Below are 25,320 nucleotides of genomic sequence, written 5' to 3'. Positions count from 1 at the left end.
GTCCTACATCACAATATAATATTTTGATGTCTTCTCTAAAAGATCTTGCTACTTACATGGATTAGAGACTCTCCTGATGTAAGAGCCCCATTTCGAAGGATCCATGGATTGCTGGAAAAGCTGCAAGAAAAAGATTAATGTACGTTAGCAGATCAATAATGAACTAAGAGCTAAGTATAGATATAGGGATAGCATCCACCAACAGAACAACTACAGGTTCACCTTAATGTCAACTTGATGGGTGCTAAATCAAACACTTCGAGATAAATTTTCTTTTGTCTTCTGGCTAAGAGGTATATTTTCTGCCAAGGAGCTCCAATTGGAACTATTGAAGGTGGTAAATAGCTGCTTTTGCACTTTTCAATAAACATAGAATCATTCATCAAGTAGTGTTGGTCCCAATTTGCTTTCACATACTCATGAGCCTCAACTTGTGAAGAGTATTTTTTCGTAAAACCTACATCAGAGACAAGGGGATATGTCGTGGAATCCATACAAGTCAAGACTCTGCTCTTGAACCTTGAAGATACAGTTCTTAAAAAATCAAACAAGCTTAAGATCACTTCTTGCTCGAGCTCTAGGTGAAAATCTGCCACTCTGCAAGCATTGAACAGCATATATCAAGCACTGAAGGTATTAACAAAATTTATGAGGTAAACTTGACAAAGTAAAACACACCTCAAACTTATATATTCAAATGAAACCAATGAGAGATTTTCATTCCTCCACTTAGCAGCAGAAAAGCAGAATACAGTTTCACATGGACCTCCAGCGGCAACTTGCATCACGGTTTCGGTTTTGATCTTTGTATTTTCATCTTTATTTTTCATCTGCCCGACTAAATTACTTCTATTTTCATGATCAAAGGACAGGATCACAGGGTATGGAGTACTTTGCAACTGGTTATCAATTTGCAAAGATGAGATCTGTAAGGCAAACTTTTGTTGATCCAGACTCTGGAGCAGATCAATCGACGTGTTTCTTGCACATGCAAAAAGTAGTTCCTACAAAAGAAAAGGCAGCGAAAGCAGAATTCAAAAATAGTGATGGCCTATGAATGGTAAAGTTCTACCCCCCAAACCACTCATACCTGTGAATAAGAATTCATCAAGGAAATTCCAATAAAAGGAACAGCAATTGATATCTTCTCATTGTAATCAACAAAAGTTTCCTGTTTCTGGTCGTGTTTTCTATTTTCTTTAATCTGAGGGTCACGGGGATCCTTCATATCAATCAAAATATGATGACTTGAATCAATAATACTGAGAACCTGTATTGAAAAAAGTAACCACTAAGTTCTGAAGGAACAGAAGTGAAAAGATTGCTGTCAACTCCAAAATTTTAAAATTCACCTTCAATGCTCCTTCAGCACGGACAGAAACAAGCAAAGTTCTTTCAGGCTTCTGAGAGAAGAAAGTGTAAACCATTAGTTCAATTGATAGATAGCGGAATCAAACTCCGAAGTACAAGTGACAACTAACAATGAATATTTTGTGTGAAGATTGATAACAGAACCAACAGAAATCAAAAAATACAAAACTATGAAAATGAAAATAAAGATCTAAAAGCATATCAATAACAGAGCTCCATAGCTCTCTACTCAACCATTTATTGCATCGGTCTTGGCTTCCTGAAATTTTTCTCACTCGTTTGTCAATATCATATTTCTATCATATTTCAAAAGTTGAAAATTCAAAGATCTTCTGAAAGGAGCAACATCTAATATTATAGTTTTCAACAATTTCTTCTCATAAATTGATTTGCAACATGTTTATTGCTTAAACTATATATTCTTAATTCCAGTCAGTGAACTTCAAATTCATGCCATAAGGAAGGTAACTAATTAGAACTTGGAGTTCCTGGCATAAGCAAGCTAAATAATAAGAATTGATAGTACTGTGATTTCTTTCTCTCTCTTCTTTCCTTTCTTTTTCCATTTTCTTTTCTTTTTTATTTATTTATTTTTAACTCTGGGATAAGTATATGAAGTGAGGGATTTGCCCATACCACACATGAAGTTTGGAAAACCGTGACTGATCCCAAAAAATACTCTCATCAAATTGGTTAAAAAACATTCATTGAATTTGTGTCTTGACTCTCAACAAAAATCCAAATGTTGTGAATAACGTATCAAAGCCACTTCATCTGTTCAATTAGAATTATTATCTACTTGTACTTCTGTTTATTGTCATTTCAACGATCAACTTCTCCCAAAAGATATTATGCTACCTCGGATCATCATCATATCAGCTTTCTATTTGATTTGTACCGGAAGGCCCAATTAATTGGGATTTCCATAATGGTCCAGGTCATTTTGGGGCAAGCGGATCATTTATAATGAAGAGGATGAACTTCAAGAGAATGATTTGCGGTTCTTTTAGAGTGGTCCATGCAGTAACAGTCACACCCCACCATAATATTCACAGAAACCATTTCGAAAATTAATTTGAACAATATTGTTTGTGAAGAGAATCTATACAAACTATTATAAAAATTGTTCTCTTTAATTGGATAAGTGCATATACATTAATATCTTTTTAGCACACTGTGCACACAGGGTAGAAAAGAGCATGAATGAAAACCAGAACAACTTACCTCTGAAGTTGAAGGTAAGCATACAGTTGCGCATTCTTTCACTTCATCAAGAGAGTATGACCCCAAGATACGCTCTCCAGGCACCTTACAATTTTTTTAATAAATCTTAATCAGTAATAATCTTGGATTATTCAATATCTGAACTAAAAATTAGAAGGCATACCTCAACAGTGAGCCGATGCGGGTAGCAGGGCTCATCCCATGCATAAGGGCAAGATGTGTACGAGTGAATAAGAGTTTCAAAAGTTTCACACCTTTGTTGATAAATCCGTAGCCTCTACAATGCGGGGGAAAAAAAAAAGCTTCATGATAAGCTGTGCAGTTATGGTTCTATTAAGTGATAATTGGAAGATTGCGTTTTCAATAATTCAATCATTCCAAGCTATATTTAATTTTATAGAACACTATAAAACAAGCAATTATTTTCACTTAATAACACTCTAGTATAACTACTTGGAAAGTGTGTATCTCGTGAGTATAAAAGTGCATGTGTTTGTGTGTGTGTGTGTGTGTGTAAGAGAGAGAGAGCACAAGAAGAAAAGATTAATCCGTTATTGGGCAAGAAAGATCTTTGAAACTGCAAAAGGAGTGTCAACTGTTCTGTGCTGGGTCAGAGCTGGTCCACACTAAGAACCATTTCAACTTGCATAGTTTGCACAGAGATGTAATTTTTCACTATGTATAAAACTAAGCAACTAGTTTCAAGTATTGTTAATCACGCAGAGAGTACACTACTTAAATCACTGCCTGTGAGAAACATCTATTTAACAAAATGAGCAAATAGTTTTAGATACTAACGACAGTGAAAAACTGCATTGAGTGTATGGATGATCTAAATGTATATTACAAATTAGAATACCAAGTAATACTTTGATAAAATTGGTAATCACTACACATATATTATGGGAATAAATTAAGTAGCTTCTTAAAGTTATACGTTAGGAAAAGAAAAAATGGAAAAAAGGTTTACTCAACAAAGCCTTTATTCCAAGTAATCAGTGAAAATGCTCAATGAATATACACCAACCTCCTTCGAGAAGTTATCAATTCTGTATGGCATAAAGCCTGTATCATCATCGGATAAAAGAATCAAGTTTGTCCCAGAATTTCCATCAGGGTTCCCCACAATCTTTTCATTCTTAAAGGCAACATCAGCATTCTGCACTTCCACGCGTATCATATTTACTGCCCCAGAAACATAGTTTCGCATTTTCACCTGAGTATCACCAAGATGCTCTGGTGAGAAGCACCCTGACCATTGCCATCCAGGTTCGTTGAAACGAACGGAAACTAGTAACTCCCTGCAACACGTTGAAGCATGACATTACAAACAAGAATGAAAATGAAAATACAAATAAAAGATATGGCACCGGAAATTTGACACAAAAAACAATTGCTAGAAATAAGGGCACTTTTCTACCCGAAAGTCAGAAAGATGCTATAAAAAAAATTAAAAAATTTTAAAAAAAAATTTAAAAAAAAAAAAAAACAGTTTTAATTGTATCAAGTTCAGAGATTAATTTAATTTAGATCATGAAAATTTAGTCCTACACCCCTCCACACCCACTTTTTTTCTAAAACCACCTCCTGTTTGTCAAGTAGTAAGGTTGTCAAAAGTGGAGGTTAAGTGAACATATACACACCCACACATATATATATGAGTTCATTACCCAAGACACTGACAGCAAGTGAATAGGTCTGATATTAATATGAATTTGTCTTATGTTATCACGATTAATAACATATTAATTTTAATCATTTACTCAAATACCATGATCGATTAATGCAATCAGCCATGGAAGAGAGAAAAAACATCTGTAAGAAGGATAACAGAGAGCTAGATCAAGCTAGAGAATAGCTTAAACACCCACTACACAGTCCCAAAAGAAAGGGAGAGGTAGAAAGCTGCTAGGGTATTGTTATTAAGTGAAAATAATTGATTGTTATCTATGTTCTATAAAATTACAACTAGGAACAACCCTTTTATAAACCACAATGGATGTCCTAGCAAAGATTCAATCCTAACCATTCACATAAATATTAATCAAAGAGCTGCTATTCTGTCCAGCAGAATAAAAGATACTAAAAATGACAAAACCACCCTTAAATGGTCACATGAAACACTTAATAGGCACATGCTTTCTAAATAGAAGCAAAATGACAAAAATATAGAAGATGTTCTTCCTTTGAAGTATCTGGGTTTGCCTCTGTGCTCTACTGGCTTGAAAAATTTTCATTGCCTTGCATTGGTTGATAAAGTCAATCAGCGTCTCACTGCTTGGAATACATAGTTGTTATCAGTTGCAGGGAAGGCGGAATTGATTCGGTCAGTTGTTACTCCTATATGCTTATACTGGTGCAATGTGTTTCAGCTTCCTGTGGCTGTGATAAATCATATTCAGAAATTGTGTAGGGATTTTTTGTTGGGCAGCAGAGATAACATTAAAAAAATTCAACTCTTGAGCTGGGACTTGATTACCAGAACTAAGGTGGAAGGAGGGATGGGTATTTGTAAATTGAAGGATTTGCAGGTTGCTCCTCATAGTGTTTTGGCTTGGGACTTTCTAATGAGCAAAGACAGGCTATGGATCCCATGGTTCAAGAATAGATATCTTCATTGCTCCTCTTATTGGAATGCTATTCCGGAACATCTCATTCTGTTATATGGAATGCAATGCTAAATACTAGAGAGAAAATGCAACGGCATATTAACTTCTCAGTGGGTAATGGTCAATTAATTAAAATCTTAACTGATCCATGGTGCGATGGACAAACACTGTTACAGAGGTTTAGTCATAGAGTGGTTAGGAGATTAAGGTTACCTATGGAAGCTACACTTAACAGTCTTACAGCCAATGGGAGTTGGAATCTGGATATGTTTCAAGATGATATATTCAGACCTGTTAGAGAATTTTTGTCTACCATTCCTTTACGTTCTAGAGAAGATCGATTACTATGGGATGGAGGGGGATTTTCATTCAAAAAGGCTTGATTTTGTTGCAGAGAGACTAATGCAGAAGTGGAATGGTATGGGGTTTGTTGGGGTAAAGCTAGGCCAAGATGGTCTGTCATCAGATTGATTACATTTCAGGACAGATTACCTAGCATGTCCAATTTGCAGAGAAGGAATTTTCAGCTTGTTTCTAGGTGTGCTATTTGTCATGAGTGTGACACTAGGGATCACATATTTGTGAATTGCCCTTTTGCTCAAGACATTTGGACATGGCTGGGGAGAGTGATGGGTTGGCAGCGATTTTCTGGCTCCAGTTTTCTGGACCTATATGGATGGTTTATTCAGAATACAACTAAGATTCATTATTGTTTGCTAGTGGCAGTTCTTTGGGGCATTTGGCAGGAGAGGAACTTGAGACTGCATGGAACAACTTCTAGATCTCCACAAGAGATGGCTAGGCAGATTCTTTTTGAAGTTTTAGATGTTACTAACTCTACACTCCAAGATCTTTTACCTTAGTTGCGTTCTCTGTTGGTTTTCCTGTATTGGAATGGTCTCTCTTTGTGCGGCCTTTATGCTTGACGATGCTTGATGTTTGCATGATATTTCTTATTTTCTGAGGGAATGCTCTCTGTGCCTTTGTACATAATTCTTTCTTTTATACAATAACCCAATTAAAAAAATAACTACATAAAAATAAATGACAAAAATATCACCACTAAAGCTTAAGGCAAACATTAAATAGGAAATTAAGACAAAATTAAAACTTAACTAAATGACTTAAAACCCAAAAAACAATGCTGCCCCTAATTACCAAAAATAAAAAATAAAAAAACAATGCTGCCCCTATTAATGCAATCTCAGTCTAGTCTTCTTAGGATGCTCAACTGTTTAGGATGTTAACTGTTTGAACAAAGTCCACTTCCATCTGCGCTACATCGTTTCCTCCATATGAGAGAAAACTCGTCCTCGAGATCGAAGTAAATTTCAACGATCAATAAAAAATCTAAGCATGGTGTTCCATCCCTTCTTCTTTTCCAAACTTGAATAAAAAACAATAATCTTCTTATACTAACAAAAAGAATACATTTTCATAATAAACATGGATTTTGCTAGATTTCCTTTGATATTGTGTAGATTCGCGAAACTCGGAGGAACACGTATCCTGAACTAAAAAATCAACTTTAATTTTTGTTACAACAAATGCCTGGCAGTTGTAATTCACCCCAAATCATATCATAAAAGTGAAATCCATTATTTTCATTCCCAAGGATCCAAAAGTTTCATGATTCACCACATTTTCCAAGCTATGTAAACTCGTTTTAGTGATCAAATCTTCAACACCAACCAATGGTCAAACTTGTATTCTTGCAAAACTCCCGTTGGTGAAAGGTTAAGCACTTCATTTTTCTCCGTTGCTATTGTTACCACCACATTCTCATAGCATCCTTCGTTTTGAGATTCTTATTTTGAACCTTCCTAATCAAAGATCGCTAGTTGATCCCAATCCATAGACATTTTTTACTCATATGATTCAATGGGTGGTTCGTCATCCAAAATTGGAGGCAAACTCCAGTCAATGAATGGTTATATGGTGGTCGATCTTAGGGAACCTTTCCAACCATGACTCCTCACGATTGACGAAAATGTTTTCATTAGACTCGTCATTATTATCATAAATAGGTTCCTCCTCTTCTTGTGGTTGTTCTTCTTCTCCACCAAGATTCCTGCAAATTCAGTTTCCATCTTAAAGCCACTATCCCAACGCCTTTCTTCAAATGGACTAGGTTTTGGTCTGGGTGCTGCGTTTCTGCGAAGAGGATTAACAAAATCCTCATCCAGATTGTCCTCCTCCTCAGTTTCAACACCATCTTGAGAAGGGGTTGGGGTTGGTGCAACGCACTGGGCTAAAAGCTTCAATGTGCCTTCTTAGATCTTCTATCAGAGCAAGCACTTGTTGTTCATCAACTGCTATGTCCTCATCAGGTCGAACGCCTAGTCTGCAAGGTGGGTTTCTTCTCCTTAGTAACATGTTGCAAAACCTAAGAGAGAGATCTTATTACCCAACATAAAACCACTAGACCAAAACTTGCTTAGATACCAACTAATGCAATCAGCTATGGAAGAGGGGGAAAAAATCCATAAGAAGGGAAAACAAAGAAAGGGAGAGGTAGAAAGATGCTATAGCAAGCTGAATATATTGATAATACCAAGAAAATTGCTGAATAAAATTTGGAACAACCCTTTTATAAGCCAAAAGGGATGCCCTAGCCTCCTAATCGTTATTAAACATAAATCTAAGAGCTACTATTCTGTCCAACAGAACAAAAGACGCTACAAATGACAAAACAGCCCTATAATAGTCACATAACTCACTTATTAGGCACATGACTTACTAAAGAGAAGCAGAATACCAAAAAACTAAAGCTTAAGGCAAACATTAAATCTCGAATTTGATATTTATCCGCCAATGACAGTCAGTCCGCCCGTCAAGTGATCTATGGAAACGCAGAAAATAGAACAGATTTTCCGCAGTTGTCTTGGTGTTTGACACAACATCATCCATTGGAACAGTGTCATCAACCGGCAGGTTGACAACACATTGACCCAATAGTTGAGTCAACAAATCAACTTTTTTCCGCAAAAACTCTACCTCGTCCTGGGGTTGCTGGACCCTACATCCTACAATTTCCTCCTCCTGGTTGTCGTGGAAGCATGATTGAGCAATCGGAAAGCCGAAACCAAAGCTCTGATACCGAACTGATGCTACCAAGAGGAGACGATCAAATTGTCTTCACAGCAATATTGAAATGAAATAAAAGAACGATGCAAGAGAAAGGAGAATTGCAAAGCAAACTATAATTGCTGTAAAATAATCTCTTCAACTAATAATCAAACCCTAGCAATTAGAAGGCTTTATATATATATAAAGCTTATATTAGCTAACTACCAAATATAAATTAAAATAAAAATTGGAAAGTTGCTGAAAATAAAGGAAAGTTGTAAAATATGGAAAGTTTCTAAAAAACACAAATTTCATTGCAGAAAATTAAGGATTTTCTGGCTGCATCACTTAGTGAGAATATTCTTTCATATACCTTGTTGTATCCTTCCAGTGAAGATGATAATGGTGTCCGATTCCCAGATGAGAAACAAAATTAGTTCCCTTTTGCTTAAAACATAAATACTTGCTGCATGCATTGCCGATAACATATCTGCAGGAAAAGAAAAAGAAAAAAAGGTAACAGGAGAGTGAACCATAATCGTATAAAAATAAATTACAGAATTCAATAAATATCAGAGTGATGTCGAAGATTGTACCTGGGCTGGAAAGTGATGGCTCTTGTCCTTCCAGAAAAAGGTCCAGCAATTGCACTTGCTGTAACAGATACTATATATGCAGCATTTGTATATGGTTGAGGAACAAGAACGCTGGTTGAACCAGTTGGTGGAACGAGAAGAAATGGGCTAGACCAAGAACATTTTGATGTGCTTTCTGTATAACATTCAGGCAGTTGCTGACTTACTTTAACCATAAATTCACCAGCAGAGGAGTTGGGTTTTGGAGAATACATGCAACTTTTAACTTTTTCATGACCAATTCCTATGAAATCAGAAAAGTCTAAATTTGACTGACTGCTTGAACTCAATCCATTCCTCGAACTTTTTAGTGAAGCTCTTCGAGCATGTAAATCATGTTCATCTGAACGCTCAAGAATAATTGTTGTTGAATTTTCGCGGACCAAGGGTTTGCTCAAAAGCTTCCCACTGTTGGAGTCTACTTTCTTCCTAGTTGAGACGATGTGATTTTTTGAAGCAGAATTGCTCAACCTATCATAGTCCAGTGCTGTAACATGCAAATCTTGATTAGAAGAAAGAAGACCTAGACCATCTTGTCTTCCTAGGTTTAGGTCTTGCTCATCCAAATCATAATATGAAGGAATGGTGCAGTCATATCCTTTCATTTCATTGGTAGAGTCTGAAACAACGAGGGGAAAACCAATGCAATTATATAACAAAAAGGGGACAAAAATGCAGATTTCACGAGCTCCAGAGAATGCATCCATGATCTTTTCCAGAGTCACATATATTGGACCTAAAACAATTTAATATCAACGCTATTAGAAATTTATAAAAAAAAAAAAAAAAAAATCAAGATCATCTCGACAAAAAAGTTCACAAGTAGTAGACATTACCATGAGATGAAGCAGGATCAAAATTAACGATTTCAGATAAAGAGAACTTTGTTCCACTGAACTTAGCGGTTGTGCTAAAACTTTCTGCACGTGGGAATTTCAGTATTGAAGGTTTAAATCCATTCATATGAAAAGCTAATCCAAGTTCATGCGAAGAATCAATATGAAAATAAGAAGTTTCAACCTGAAAAGATCAGTAAATATACAACTCGATTAATCGATGGTAGCACCAAACCACCATAAGCAAACACTGAGAATTATGGATCCCTAAGGTTACAAAAAATACACCACAAACCTCTGAAAGTAATGTAGTATGTTTAACCCCGCCACTTTCAATTGTCAATGATAAGGCCTCTGGAAGATAGTTTTTCACTACTAACGGACTGCTTAAAGTCACTTGGTGAATGAAACGCTTATTTGACTTGTCCACATTATGCAATAATTGGCCAGAATCTTCAAAGGACTGCTTAACAGTACTATTGATGTGACGAGATGAACCCTTACTTGGCTTGCCAGTTGAAGGTAAGCATATATCTTGCACTGATATGCAGCAGCGAAATGGATCACTGCTTGGATGAGATGGATAGCAAACAAATGAACGCAAAAATCCAATCCTACTTTCATGTGAAAGAATATTTGAGATGTTATGAGCTTCACTCCATAGGTAAGTGTGACCAAGTGGGCGCCATCTCATGCGACCAGCTTCAGCCAAATGTAGAGGCAACGGAAACTCCTGACAAGGATATATTGGATCTAGGATCTGAAAATAACAAGATTAAAAGTTTAGGCACAATGCAGGTGATGTGAAAGGCCATTGCAAGGAAGGATAAAGCAGAACAACTTTCATCCATCTAAATACCTTAGGAGACACTCCAAATGGAATATCAAACCGCACCTCAAGTGGTATTGAAGTTGCATTGAAGAGGATCACCTGGAAACATACAGCGTAAGTGGAAGCCATGAAACATATAGAAATATAATAAACACTAGAAACTATTTAAAATTATAAGAAACATATTTTTAATATCTACATACCGATGAGTACAAGCGCACCAACTTACTATACCGCTGAACCGAAACATCAAACACCACAGGAACAACAAATCCACTGTTTGCATCGATTTGATTGTTCTCTTCGACATTTTTATTGTTTTTTAAAGCATCCCGAATACTATCAACTCCTATATTATTTGATGACTTAGAAAAGTCCACCTCAAAGTAACTCACACCTACAAGATCCATTGAAATAGGAGCAGAAGGTACAGAGGTTCCATCAAGCTGGATCATAATATAATGATGCACCACCCCATTTGGTTGCTTATCATTCAGTCGGTCAGAAGAATGAGAAGGACAGCAGTGGAAGAGTTGTTCCTCTGGAGTTTCATTAACGTAAATCGGAATACAAGAACCTGGTTGCAAAAGTTTCCCATCATTCAACGATGATGCCTTCATGTCATCAACATATACTGGCCCTTTAAAGACATGGAATACTAGAGGCAAGGAAGTCAAATTTTGTAGTACATAAGGAGCATATCTTCCTGTGCATAAATCTTCACGATTCTGATAATTTAAAAAACTTTGGTTTCCATCCCTATTCACGCCTACTGGACCCCAAGCATCCTCAATCATCTCAATTGCCCTGAAAACAACCTTAGAAAACAAAAAAGGAATCAGTCATCAGTTATATGGTTCAACTGACTGTAGCTCTTAATGCATGTTGGAAAAATGATACGCAAGCTTATAAATAACATCATGTTGTTGTCTGGAACTATAAATGGAGAAAAATTTACTACATTAATCATAATGGAAGTATCCCATTATGGAATGCTGGTGAAAAAATAATTTAACACCTCCAGCAAAGATATTTGTTAGTTTGCATCTAAAGTACCCTGGTATTGATTGGATTGGATCAATTTTTGAAGTTCATCACACAGACTAAGGCCATCCAAGAAAATGGGAGCCACACAGAGAGCAGATTGTGTGATATCAGATTCAGGTTTTTATGAAATGAATAAGTATTTAAAATATTTGCCTTCGTTTTTATTGTAAGATAACCACCTTTTGTAGTTTTCCCTTTCACATGGTGGCTTTCTTGTAAGTAAAAGTCAGTAAGTCAACAGTTAAACTTTAGCTAATGAAATGGTAGAACATCAATACCTCAACAAGGGATTCTGTAACATTCAAATTAAGCTGTGCTGTTGAAAAGAGACAGAAATCTGTCATAATGGCACTGTTTAGTAGGGCACTCTTCTCATATTTTCTAGTAACATTTAGCTGAAATTTCCAAGGCTCGACGAAAGGCTCCCATAACACCTGGAAGCATTGGATATGAGTAACAGGTCATTATTAGATCGTTATTGCAAGAAAGAACAGAGATACTGGTGCTTCCACACCTAATATACCTTGTTAATGTTATTGTAGTTCACTTGAAGGTCGCCTGAAACTGAGCACTCCATTTTTTTGTCATTCATGTTAGTATCCAGGAGCAAATTTCTCATAAGAATTTCTAGTAGAGGTCCATTGGAGCTCCACTGCAGGAACACGAAGACATAAAATTAACATCAGAAAACTTACACTGGAATAAGCTGATTAATTGCTGTGATTTTTTTATCTGTAGGATCAGAACCATAAATTACAAAAAATATAACAAATACAAAATTTTAATATCCAATGGAACAGATGGTATCAGATTGGTTAACATGGCAATAGTGGAAAACCACAAGAACTCTAATTGGTCAATGGTTAAATCTCTACAAATTATAATGATTCAGTGCACAAGCAAAAGACAGTCGATATTAGATTTGCAAATTCTTAAAGGGAGTGAAAATGTAAAATTGAACTGATGGCCTTTCAGTTATGAGGAATAACCACAAGAGACCATTGTTGTTAGAGGTCAAAGGTCCAAAACACAAGACCAAGAGGGTTGAGGATTTTATCATTGGACATAATTATAAATAAACAAGTACTTCGAAGAAGATAATTAAAGAAGACAACAGCTTGTGCCGCCAAGCATGAGAATGCATATCTTAATAATAAGGACACCCACTTAGTGCAAACAATGCCAAAAATTAGGTATAAACCTACACTTAGTCCATCCCTCCCAGCCCCAACGACAGGGACGGAAATTAGGTAATGGTTTTTTTCACAATTACAGAATCCAGAAGAGAAACTAAGACTACCTACTCCAAAAGCTTAAGCTGTTAGAGAGCGTGTAACTTAAATATATATCCTTCAACACGGCCCCCTCACGTGTGGCCTTCTTTTGGTCCAACACGTGCTTTTCAATTTTTTAATTAGGGTGACGGTGAGGTTTGAACTCGAGACCTTTGGCTCTAATACCATGTTAACAACCATCTACTCCAAAAGCTTAAGCTGTTAGAGAGGGAATAACTTAAATATATATCCTTCAACAAGGTTAATAGACATTAAGTAAAGCCAGAAGAGAAACTAAGAGGTTAATAGACATTAAGTAACGCAACAAAAACTATTTTTCATCACATATTACTCTAACAATCAGGAAAGCCAGTACATAGTATTGAAAACAATTAAAAATACCATAAATAAACCATAACTGATGTGATTTTAGAAAATGACATACCCTTGCATCAGTCAACAAAAGAGAAACCTTCCCTAGTTGGATTTTGAAGTTGAAACAACTGAAAGCAAACTGGGAAGATCCTGCTTCAGGAAATCTGAATGGGATATGTTGCCAGAAGTAGAGAACATTGTATGAAAGCCACACATCTAGACAGTGACATTGAACTTCCGCTTTGACATGCACCTGCTCCATCTCATTACTACAAATCTCTGCCACAACATTAACTTCAAATAACTGAAAAAAGGGCCATGAGTGAACACTATTATCCTGACATATCTTCACTATTCCATTTGTTTTTTCCAAATTGGACTTTAATCTTGCGGTTCTGCCATTTATAACCAGTTCACAATGTCTACTTTGCAAAGTAATGGCAATAAAGTTATCACATTTTCCTTCAACTATGTCACATATATCTTCTGAAGGACTCCCCTCTGGAATGTCAAGCTCCCCAGATACACTGAATGCCTCTAAGCTAACACAAACAGGGATATGAATTGTTACATCAATATTATCCGACTTCACAATAAGAAATGTGCCATCCCTTTTCGTGTTTTGAGAACCATGAACTTCCACATTTTCAATTCGATCCACTGTCAAATTTGAATTCTTTGACGATGCATCCACAATTGAAGTTTTAGCCAATTGTGAAGTGTAAGAATTGAATAGGGCAACGACCTCAGACCACTCAAATAAACGTAACCAAATATCTAGATTAGGAAGGGAAACATGAAGCTCATTTTCGCCTTGATCTGACATTGAAAGATGCATGTCAAGAACTGGTGAGACTGAGAAAGAACTGCATCGGGCTAATATAACAGAATGAAGTGGTGAAAATAGCGCTAGAGAAGAAAAGGAAATATCCAAGCGAAGGGGTATCTCATTTCTCCATGATGCAGAGCATGTCAATTGCATATTAGCCTTGGCAACCAACTCTGAAGACAATGATTCTCTTCTTGAGCGATATAAATTTATTGACAGTGAATTGAAACAGAAACTCGTTTCTGTGTATGTCACAGTTGAGTCTTCGGGCAGAAGTGTACCGATTTCCTTCATACTCCTCTTCAACTGGAGAAATTGTAAAACGTCAGATGTAAAACCTTTAGATTCTCCATGAACAGAGGAAAACTGATTTATGACATCCACTAATGCTTCAAATCCAGCAATAACGTAACCATCTGTAACCAAAAACAGAGTGGCAAACTAATTCAATAAAGAGAAAGATGAACAGAAAGAAATTTAGGTTCCAACTGAACTGGAATAATAAAAAATAAAAAAAATAAAAAACCGCATTTTACCTTCAACAATAATCTGGCAATTGTCAACGCTCGCCATGATACATGTCCGAGAGAGAGAGCTTACACAAGAAGATTCACTTTCCTGCGGTATCCTGACCCATATATCAGCACTGAGTGGTGAAATTAAGGTGATATCTCCCTGTCCGGTACTTTGATTCATTATTAAGGGATTAAATGCATCATCCTTTAACAGCAGGAGATATAGAGACAAATCCCGTCCAAATAAGTTTAAACAGTGATTTCTATCGGCAATTTTATCTGCTCGAACCAAACATTCAGGAGTAATGTCCTTCAGTAGATTTGTGTCACTATTATGGAGAAAACTACAGTAGAACTGTGGAATTTCAAGTTTTAGAAACTGATGGTTGTCGGTCTCCACAGGTGTTAACAAAATGCAGTCCAGTATCTCAAACTTATAAGTAATGGAACTGCTGTTTCCTGAATCCTTGTACCTGGGAGTTCCAGTAACAGACTTCTCAATAGCATTGTAGCTCCAATCAGGCAATGAAAAATATCCAATAATGATAGCCAAAAATTCAGGTGGCAAAACGCAGGTAACATGCTGAGTGCTGAAACTTATTTCAAGTTCAGATTTCAATGATCCAGCATTGCCTTTCCTAATGCGCATATTCAAAATAGGAGAAAGACTTGGTAAAGAAGGGCCCCATAGAAAGTCATGGATATTTTTTGTACACCATAATGAAGAGAGAATCAATCCATCTGTAGAACACAATATGTCGAAACAGTCTTTATTGGCGGCGAGCGAAAATCTAGAGGTGGGGAGCGTAATTGTTCCAACAATGCATGATGAATCATGGAAATGTACTCTGACTCCACTCAAATTTGAATCAACAACAAGTGGATCAATGTCACCAAAACTCTGTGACAGAGGCGATGCATCTGAACCAAATGTGGATTTCAATGGTGGGGCATTTAGCATATTAGATCCTTCCTTCACACAGAAACTTGGGCTTCTTATCTCCCTCTCCCTCAAATTGAAAATTTTCCTCCATCCAGGAATGTCATAGATAAGTGAATTCTTAAGGTTACAAAGAGAACCAAAATTGTAAATAGTAACAAAAGGAAAATGATCCAATGGAATGCTTGCCCATTCGGAGTAACCAGTTTCATAAAAGTTTGAGAAACCAAACCTTTTGAAGCAAAACCCAGGCACTGGTATCGAATTTTTATCATCAATGAAGGGGCTAAACGAATTTTCAGGAACACGAGACAAACCATATTCAGATATTTTCTCAGAAAATCCAACCAGCAATCCAATTATATGAGGGTAGCAGTGAATATCAATATTACTCAAACACATTGCATATTTGTGACAAATTATGTCAGAATTTCTGCAAGCTTTATAATGTAAAAGAAAGCATCCTCCATCAGATGCACTTTTGTCACAACAATTTTCACTTGGATTGCTAACACCCATGTCATGCTGATGTGCTTGAGAACGGGCAGCAAATTGATTTCCAGATGAACAAAGTATATGGCTGTCTATCTCACATTTCGAGGAAAATGTGCTGATCCTCAAGTCCTTCAAAGAGATCCAGCACTCTGGGAATTTCCCAAGAACATACCTGCAATTTAGATATTAGTACAGGAATTTTACTTTTGGACAGTGTACATATAAAATTCTAGTAAGTAATTGCTATGATAAATTTTTTATTTAACTACTAAGGACTAAAATTTTCAAGAAAGTAGAGTAGGAGTCTTAAATTCAATCATCAAAGAGCCAGAGCAAAGTTTTAACACAGCTGAAAAAGGTCATGGTGACAACGAGAATTGCACTAGAATGGTAACCTTTCATATGAGATGAAAATTGGCTAAACGGAGCTTAATGGTAGGGTTGTATTTGTCTAATTTTTCTAAGGGTAATTCCATTTGATTCAGCAGGCATCTCTATTTTAAAATGCCTCATGGGTATATTTGGCACATTTTATGCATCTAATAAAAACTGGTGTCAATATAAGTCATGAGGAAGTACTACGACAGCATTAAAAAGCCAACACAAAGACAAAGGTCAATAAATAATGGGGAGAATGAAAAAAAACAATGACACTGCCTCATAAAATTTTGAAGATTTTGGAGGTGGGAAAGCGTGGAAACAGACACAAAAAATGGATAAAACCAAAAAAGAGCAACAACTTGACAGTTCTAGAAACGAATTGCAATACATGTAGCATGGACATGCAAAAAACACATATGGCAAGTTGCAATACATGTAGCACAAATATGAACTCAAGACTAGATTCTATCCAATTTCCCCTTTTCATGTGTCACTTCTTTCTGAAACGATTCAACTAGATAAATCGTTGTATTTTTTGCTGTAATCATACCTTAAATTTATACTAGGAAAGACAACTCAATATCAAAAGCCAGTTGCATGCATGTCCGAAGTATTAAGAAGATTAGTGAATGTGACTAAATCAAAAAATCCTTTCAAAATTATGGTCCATCTTGGAAGTATAGGTGATGTAATAAGAAATGTTTGAGACGTATCCATATTCTATAAAGATAAATTTCCTTTGTACTATATGGAAATTATTGATTGAATAAAGGACAACTAGCAAGAAACAAATGAAAATATAAGGTTTTCTTTTCATAGCCCAACTTACCGAATATCTAACTCTTGCAAAGCAAGCATGACAATGCAGCTGTTTTCTATATCATTTTCAAGGTTGACACGGAAACGAATCAACTCCAAGTTCGCAAAAACAGAAATTGAAAAATCTTCAGCAGTGTTTGGTACAATTGACATTATATTAAGAGAATCAACAGTTGACATGATTTCTGAGTCCAATTTCGAGTCCAGCATATCAAAATTTGCTTTTAATCCCAGAACTGCACCGTATATTGATGGAGAGAAGTGTGCAAGAAGTGATGATGCAATGATATAAACCTGAACATAAGAACAGCTGAGTACAACAGATCCATAAAATATATATTCATTTACATATTTATCAAGAGTAACCAACTATAACAAACATTTTCAAGATTTGTCATGTAAATTTCCACATAAAACATGCTTGTAATATATATGTGCATATAATTATATATACAACACATACAAGATTGATCTTTAACATGCTATTAGAAAACTTGTCAACATAATATTCAGAGTTCTACTTGTTCAACACTTGTGGTCTTTAATGTTGTCATGGAGCCTCACAGGTCATTGGCTGATGCAACATAGAGACAAATACTCAACTCATGTGCTGAGTTTCCAGTGGGTAAGTTTCGGTTAACAGTCGACACATCAAAACCCGAAAAAAGTATGAGATCGACATGACATGGACAAGGCTATATATCAATAAATTTATATATATTATTTTTGTAATGTTCAATTTTAGGGTTGTCTTAGTACTTTATTATTTCAACATTTTTAGGGTTTTGTCATTATATGCTATATAAAGGTTAATATGTAACAAAACGATTCAGTTTCGGAATTTATTACTGTGATTTTTAGATTTCTTTCCCTTTTTTTCTTCCTCTTTTTTTCTTGCTTTCCACAAACCCTGTCTGTCTAGCCTATCTATTCATTTTTTTTCCTGATCCCCTTCATCTTCTTCTTATCTCCTTTGTATAGTCTCATCTCATCTTCTGCTTCCTCATCCCATACTTTCTTTCTGGTCCTACATCAGCTTGATCTCAAAACTCTGGTCCTACCGTCCTACATCAATAAGTGTCCATCTTCTTTTTTTTTGGAGATGTCCCATCTTTTATTTTGGGAATGTTCCAAAATAAGTGTCCCTTACTAAAAGTCAATGTTTAAAATAAAAAATAAAAAAATAAAATCTGAAATTATCCTCAAGTTTTGAAAACTTTTCTTAGTTATCAATGTTAAACTTTTGGAGGGCTATTGAGGAATTTCAAAGATGCATTAAATGCAAGTCCCCTTAGAAAGTGTCCCAAAAAGGACACTTCGGGACAAAGTGAGTACCAAAACTGCAATCATTTGCAAGGAAAAAACTTCCATTTATATATTAATAAAAAATATAAGAATGCCCATTTTACTCAGATTATAGAATAAAATCAGCATGTTATAGATGTTCAATGGGATTACTTACCCCGAGCTGTTTCAGTATTGATTCATTGGGGATGATGCAGGACGCAAAGGTAGTATAAGCACAAAATTTCTCCAAAACTGATATAGTTTGATGACAGTGAGGCATCATTATCTTCATCTGTACAATGCAGATTATTTGTCTAGTATTCATGCAATGGAAAAAGAACAATTAAGGAAGAGGATAAGAACCTTACGCCAAAATCATTTATTTTCATCTCAAAGTGATCATAGAGATCATGCTGTAACCCTGTACAAATATCACTGGTGGAACTGTGATTAACAAAGTTTTTCAGGACATGAGATTGATCTTCAACATCTGAAGGAAAAGAACCTAATTCACGTTTGGACGCAAAGGAAAGAGCTCCTGACTCTAGTATCTGCACAATAAAGTAGTTCAAAATAAGACAGAAGTAGACAAGCACACGCATAAATAAAAACAAACACGTATATATTTAATTTTGAAAGGTAGAAACAACTTAGAAGAATCCTAATATTTAAATTAAGCCACTCCGTTTATTGATCCCAACACACCCATAATTCCAGAACCAAACTTCAGAATAAAGGTATATATCACCAATCAAAGAGCCAGTAGAATCCAAGAAAAAAAGGTTTGTTCTTTTCTTTTTCCTATTCCATTGCTTTTTCACTGGTTATAGGGTTCAAGTGCATGGAAGCCAACAAAATAACTATTTCTACTTTTGCTTGAACTATTTCACCAATTACACAACAATTCAAAGAAATGCTGTTGAAAGCTACAAAAAATAAGAGAAACACAATAAATACTTTAATATCTATTTGAAAGTATATATATTAGTCATTGAAGAATGTTTGGTTTTGCTTCTATAAGCAAGCAAAAATTCAACACCAAAAAGTGTTACACATATCATTGACAGAACTAGTGTGAAGCGAGAATCGACAGTAAAGTCGTGCCCAATTCCATTGAAACTGGAAAGAATTTCAAAACTAGAGGAAAGAATGGGAATCTAAAGAAATTTCAACAATGCAAAGATAACAGATAAAGGAATTACCATTTTGTGTAGCTCTGAGTTTGAATTTTCCCATGGAATAGTTACAATTATATTGACGAAATTAACATCCCAAATCACCGCCTTACGACTAGATAAAATATATCTGCGTAGACAAACAAATGACCAAATGGATAGATGAATTAAAGACTAGAAAAGGAATACCTACATATACGTGCCAGCACATTCGATTCACATACATTACAAATAGTACCAATGGGCGTATCAGATTCTTGTAAAATTAGAAGCCAAATCACAAGTAGCAAAACTCACTCAGCTTTTGACAACAATCTTGTTTTTACATCTTCAATCCCATTTAGCGACCACAAAACCTGTAATAGGACAAAAACTAACATTTACCATCATTTAAGCCCATCCTGTCACTAACAACTTTGAATAGAATAAATTGTATGAAGGAGGACAGTCAGCCATTCTAAAAGTCACAGTCAAGTTTATGAGACACGACTTGATAATTGCCGTATAATGACCAGGTTGTGGAATGCTATTGAGCATCAACCATTTGTAATGCCTTTTTTCACATACTGTTCAAGATATTTGAGCTGCTTTGGAAAGAAATCTCTCTTGGATTTACAAGTTGTACACCATCTTCATAAAGATGATAAAACTTTGGAAAATTATAGTAGTGTTTTAGCTAGCTGTCTAGCACAAGTCTGCAGAACCAAAAGCGGACATGGATGGGACATCTTGGCTGCCGCATTTAATGCCCAGCATGGAAGCTGGAAGCACAGGGAAGGTATCTCGAGCCCTAATGGCTGAAATAGGACTGAGTGGGAGTACCCTCTTGACGCTCGCAGTTTTTAAAATGTGCCTATACATGTAGGGGCATTCCCGCTTATAAGTGCAGGCAAGTTCTCCCTCCAGGCGATGTGGAACGTCACACATTCACTTTTTTTTTTTTTTTGATAAGTAAGATTTTATAAAAAACGCTCTAAAAAGGGGAGCGAAGCCCAACGGAACAGTCACACATTCACTTTTGAACAAGCCTTATGTTTTACTTATCAAAATAAAAATAAAAAATAAAAATTAGTCTTACGTTTGCTCACAAGTCAAAAGGTATACAATAATTAGCCAAAACAACCTCGCTTGGTTCTCCTCCCGAGTTAGTTTCTTCAACAAGATGTTCTATTCCATCTTGTTCCCAAATTTCTCTCTTCTATATATACATATATAACACTTCAAAATAAATGTAAAAGAAAAACAAACAATTCTGTCTGTTCCTGACGCACCCTAAGTTTTTGAATGTTTTACTTCTTATAAAAAATAATGTAGTTTCTCTTCTTGAAGCTAATCCAGCTACATCTCTTTCATGTTGATTGATTTTTTCCAACAAAAATCAGTGATTGCTTCTTACCCTAAGTTGCTTGCAGGTTGTTACTTACAACGAGTAGTTTCTCTTCTTGGCATTACTCTAGTGGCATCTCCTTTGAAGTCGCTTAATTGTTTCCATAACCATAAAAAAGCCAATGACCGCTTCCCCAACAAGCAATTCCCATTAGAAAAGCATGTAAAGGATCCATTGAATGAAATAATGAATTTGTCTGCTTTACTCCCCTCCCTTTTGTCATCTAAATATTTTCCGACGTCTTTCTATTGTTCATAAAGTTTCCTTTTGGAAGATAGCCCATACTCTCAATCATTTTTTTAGGTTGTACTGCTTCAGTTTTGGCACAAGCTTATAAGCGTCACCAATATAAAATTATCCAATGATAAATTGTTCCATATTGCAACTTTGAAAAGCCTAACTCTGGACATACTAAAGGTTATGACTAAAAGAATATAACATTGTTAACAGAATTTTCCCAATGCATTCTGCTTGGTTGAAGAAAGATAATAAAATCTCAGGGGAAATTTTCCACTTTCACCTTTATGGAGTCAGAACTTCAGTGAGTTCCTAATAGAACACAGACATGAATAAGGAAAGCAAAGTTCAGGATGAACATACTCCACATAAGCAGATAGATAAAGGAGGAGGAGGAGGGGGGTTGTTAGAGAATGCGCTTATGGTCAGTTCAACACAGCTAATTAAGGTTTAATGCTAATCACTTGGTGCAGCTCCACAGATTTATCTTTCTCCAACCAGCTTTATGGATATCCATACCAATATTTAAATCTCAAGAAAAACCTAAGTACAAACTTGCAAGTTGCAAAATAAAAGATTTTAAAACTTAGAAGTTTTTAAAGGAACTAAAGCTTCTCTTCCTATCAAGGTCACCATTACAACTCACCATTAAATACTGATAGATCAACAACTGACAAGTAGCAAAGGATGATCGTTAACAGGACTACTGGCATGAAAACCTTTCCAGAGATAAAGCCTAAACAAAAATATTCTATAGACAACAGGAAAACCCAAGCTATGGCATTACAAAAGAAACAAAACACCCAACGAATGGAACACAATATCATTATCATCCTTGCCTTTATCCTGTATGAATGGTCATCCTCATGGATTCCCTTTTTCCATTCTTTCCTATCATGAGCCATGAATAAAACACAATATAATGGGGATGAATTTCAATGCTTACCCTTTCATGTTGAAATTTGAAGGATCTTAAAACGTTGTAAAACTCCATGATATTCAAAAGTAGTTCTGAATTACAAGTAACTTCAAGTGGTTGAAGCATGACCTGGATACAGAAGTCACAATGAGAATGAACATCCAGACTCCAGATAAAACAAATAGAAGACAACTAAAATAACATCTAAAATGTGCTAATTATCCAACATTGAAACAGAAATATATAAGTGAAGCACAATAAAGTACCTTCACTGATAATTCAACCTTCCGATTTACTTGAGACAAATGAACTTGAATACTGAGAGCAGCTTGCTCAATTTCAACTACATCTTCCACAATAGTGTCCTGAAAACAGATAGGCCAATCACTGATGACATCTTCAACTTAAAAGATGAAGAAAGACAATGAAAGCAGAAAGAATCCATAAAGAGATATTCACTTAACAATCAAAGGGAAAACTAATTTGGAAGTTCTCTGACATCAATTTTTAAGATCAACAAGGACGATGAAATGAAGAGATGAAACCACCATGCATATAGCCATATACTTAGTTAGAGTGCCACAGTAAGATACAGGATTGGGTGAACAGTCAACAGAAAAATTTGTAATCAAAAAGTGTAGAAGTATTTTTATTTTGGAAGGAAAAAGTGTAGAAGTATTAGATGCAACATCAAAACAGGAACCAGAATCAAGACTCCAAGAAGATCCTAGAAAACATAAGATTGTTGGCTGAGCAAAAAGAGAAATGGTTTTATTAGCTTACATTGCCCTATCTGTCCTAACTCCAATGCGCTGCTCAAGTTGATTAACAAGTGCCTTAAAATTTGATATTCAAGGCAAAGGAGTAAAAGTGACACCATCTGTGATGTTGTGGCCCGAAATTTGTTTCGGTCTTTGTTGTGTTGCGGCCTGGTTTCAACCCAAAATATGATCTTTGTGTGGACCCAAGCCCCCCCAAATTTTTTTGACCCTCCTTCTCTTGCAGGTCTTGGACCCCGTTTAGGATTCTCTTGTAGCCCAGTATATAAAGGCGTTTAGGGTTTGGAGTGGGTAACTAGAGAACACTTAAAACCGCAGAAAAAGAATGAGAGAGAGAGCTAGAGTTTGGTGACTGAAACTTGTAATCTCCTGTTTTTGCATAGTGAAATCTTTCACTGGATCTTCACCATGGACGTAGGCCTGTCCGAACCACGTATATCTTTGAGTTATTTGTGTGTGGCATGTTTACTTTTCTATCATGATTCTTGATTGTATTCTTGGTTCGCATCATTTGTTGTAACACCATCCATAGCATTTTAGATGATAGAATGTTCAGAAAGGAAGAATAAAATACAGAATATAAGGCATCAGAATGTCAAATTTTATCAAAACTACACTAAATTTTTTTAAACCAACCTACAAAAAAGAACCCCCCCCCCCCCCCCCAAAAAAAAAAAAAGGTAATTACAGCACCAGAAAACTGTGATATCCCATTAAGTAGATCTTTTGACAATTTTATGGGCTATCAAGTGGCAAGTAAGTGAATTAACAAACAAGTCTCAAAGCAATCGGCGCATTGAATAGGACGAAACCGAAACCTGCTACATGAAAACTTATATTTTAAAATTTAGGGGATATGCCTAATATGCCAGGACAACTTAAATAATCAAGATTCATTAATCTTTGATGTCAGAAAAATAGTATTTCCAGTACTATTCGCATAAAACTAGAAATAACCAACATCTTGGCTTCGAAAAATTACACTTCACATAAAATGCTTGCAAAAATTGTCCAAACCCCAAAATGTTAAATAGATTATAGAAATAAAATGGAAACAACAGAGGAATTCCAGCGTGATTTTGGTCATGCACACTGAACCAATATTTACGGAGTGATCATAGTGATATGATATATCAAACAGTTGATTAAAAATGATAATAATAATAATATCAGATAAGAAAAGGGGGGGCAAAAAAAAAAAAGAGAGAAGATCTGAAAATGAGATAACTCAGTTGAGCACAATACTGTGTTAAGAACACAGAATTTTATAATGAAAGTAAAACACAAGTGAATATTGTCACAAAATTTTACTATATAGCATAGGAATTATTATGGTGTGCAAATATATCTACTGTATCCAATAATAATCAAAAAAAAAAGAAAACCAAAATGATGCCAATTGAATCAGACATTTTCCAGTATTTGCCATTTTTAATCGATTCCACACAAAAAGGTTGCATCATATTGCTGCTATGCCTTATTTAAAACAACACAGCCGAACAAGCTTTCTTCAACTATGAACTTGATCCTACACAAGTTATATCGGCAATTCAGTTTGCCATGGAGCTCCTAAGCCAAATTTGGGTAATAGAAAAAAAAATGTCTTATGTCATACTTTCAATACTTTCCCTTTAGTGAAAGTAAAAACAAGTTCACAGTCCCTCATAGAATTTAACTGTAGAACATAAAGACTCAGTATAAAATACGAACCCTTCCTGCAAATAGTAAGATTTGCTCGTTACTGGGATTAATCATCTTGATAGCGTTGACTGTGGCAGTAACAACGGCAGATTCCTCCCAAAGCTTACACTCAATAAACATCCCGTTGAAAATCAATTCAGCAATCGCTCGATGAAACTTCCTAAAACAGCCAAGCACCACTGCACTTTGGTTATGGACGAATATGGCAAATAATGCAAAGATCATCATTTTAGTTACTATAATTAGCTACACAAATAAGATTAAATGTCCACTTGGTTGGTTATCAAAACAAAACAAAAACAGACCACCACAAATGAATTTCAGAAATCATACATTTCATGCCTTGAATCTCAGCTATCTGAAAATCCCAATGCTTACCTGAGAATTTGAGGTGTGATATTTGACATTACATTAACTTCTAAACATCCATTTTAACCAATTATCATCCGAGGACTAGTTTTCAATGCTATCATATGCAAACCCCAGCCCCCACCCCTGTTCAATATATCAAAGTATTCATAGTCAACACTACAATGTCACTCCCAAAAATCACTACATGGTTTATTTAACTTAAACTTAAAAAG

General features: G+C 35.6%; 1 protein-coding gene across 1 annotated transcript in view; it reads right to left on the bottom strand.

Annotated features, from left to right (window-relative positions):
* Positions 1-25,320, bottom strand: part of LOC132312914 (uncharacterized) — a 65,195-nt gene that overhangs the window by 3,668 nt on the left and 36,207 nt on the right. The window contains exons 17-42 of the mRNA XM_059811476.1: positions 24,746-24,896; positions 22,523-22,621; positions 22,284-22,385; positions 20,011-20,069; positions 19,741-19,843; positions 18,907-19,089; positions 18,714-18,830; positions 17,262-17,545; positions 14,638-16,223; positions 13,343-14,517; positions 12,147-12,275; positions 11,902-12,057; positions 10,780-11,394; positions 10,604-10,675; positions 10,040-10,504; positions 9,745-9,928; positions 8,870-9,644; positions 8,647-8,763; positions 3,623-3,896; positions 2,759-2,872; positions 2,596-2,679; positions 1,353-1,403; positions 1,091-1,270; positions 679-1,004; positions 223-597; positions 57-120 (exon numbers count right to left, since the gene is read on the bottom strand). Coding sequence (XP_059667459.1) covers positions 57-120; positions 223-597; positions 679-1,004; positions 1,091-1,270; positions 1,353-1,403; positions 2,596-2,679; positions 2,759-2,872; positions 3,623-3,896; positions 8,647-8,763; positions 8,870-9,644; positions 9,745-9,928; positions 10,040-10,504; positions 10,604-10,675; positions 10,780-11,394; positions 11,902-12,057; positions 12,147-12,275; positions 13,343-14,517; positions 14,638-16,223; positions 17,262-17,545; positions 18,714-18,830; positions 18,907-19,089; positions 19,741-19,843; positions 20,011-20,069; positions 22,284-22,385; positions 22,523-22,621; positions 24,746-24,896 — 7,840 coding nt within the window. The remainder of the gene's footprint in view (positions 1-56; positions 121-222; positions 598-678; positions 1,005-1,090; positions 1,271-1,352; positions 1,404-2,595; positions 2,680-2,758; positions 2,873-3,622; positions 3,897-8,646; positions 8,764-8,869; positions 9,645-9,744; positions 9,929-10,039; positions 10,505-10,603; positions 10,676-10,779; positions 11,395-11,901; positions 12,058-12,146; positions 12,276-13,342; positions 14,518-14,637; positions 16,224-17,261; positions 17,546-18,713; positions 18,831-18,906; positions 19,090-19,740; positions 19,844-20,010; positions 20,070-22,283; positions 22,386-22,522; positions 22,622-24,745; positions 24,897-25,320) is intronic.

This window comes from Cornus florida, unplaced genomic scaffold (genome assembly GCF_030987335.1).
Source record: "Cornus florida cultivar Cherokee Brave unplaced genomic scaffold, ASM3098733v1 CherokeeBrave_3.0.0_Hap2_Chr06, whole genome shotgun sequence".
Classification (NCBI taxonomy): domain Eukaryota; kingdom Viridiplantae; phylum Streptophyta; class Magnoliopsida; order Cornales; family Cornaceae; genus Cornus; species Cornus florida.
This window is presented reverse-complemented; position numbering and strand designations above follow the sequence as displayed.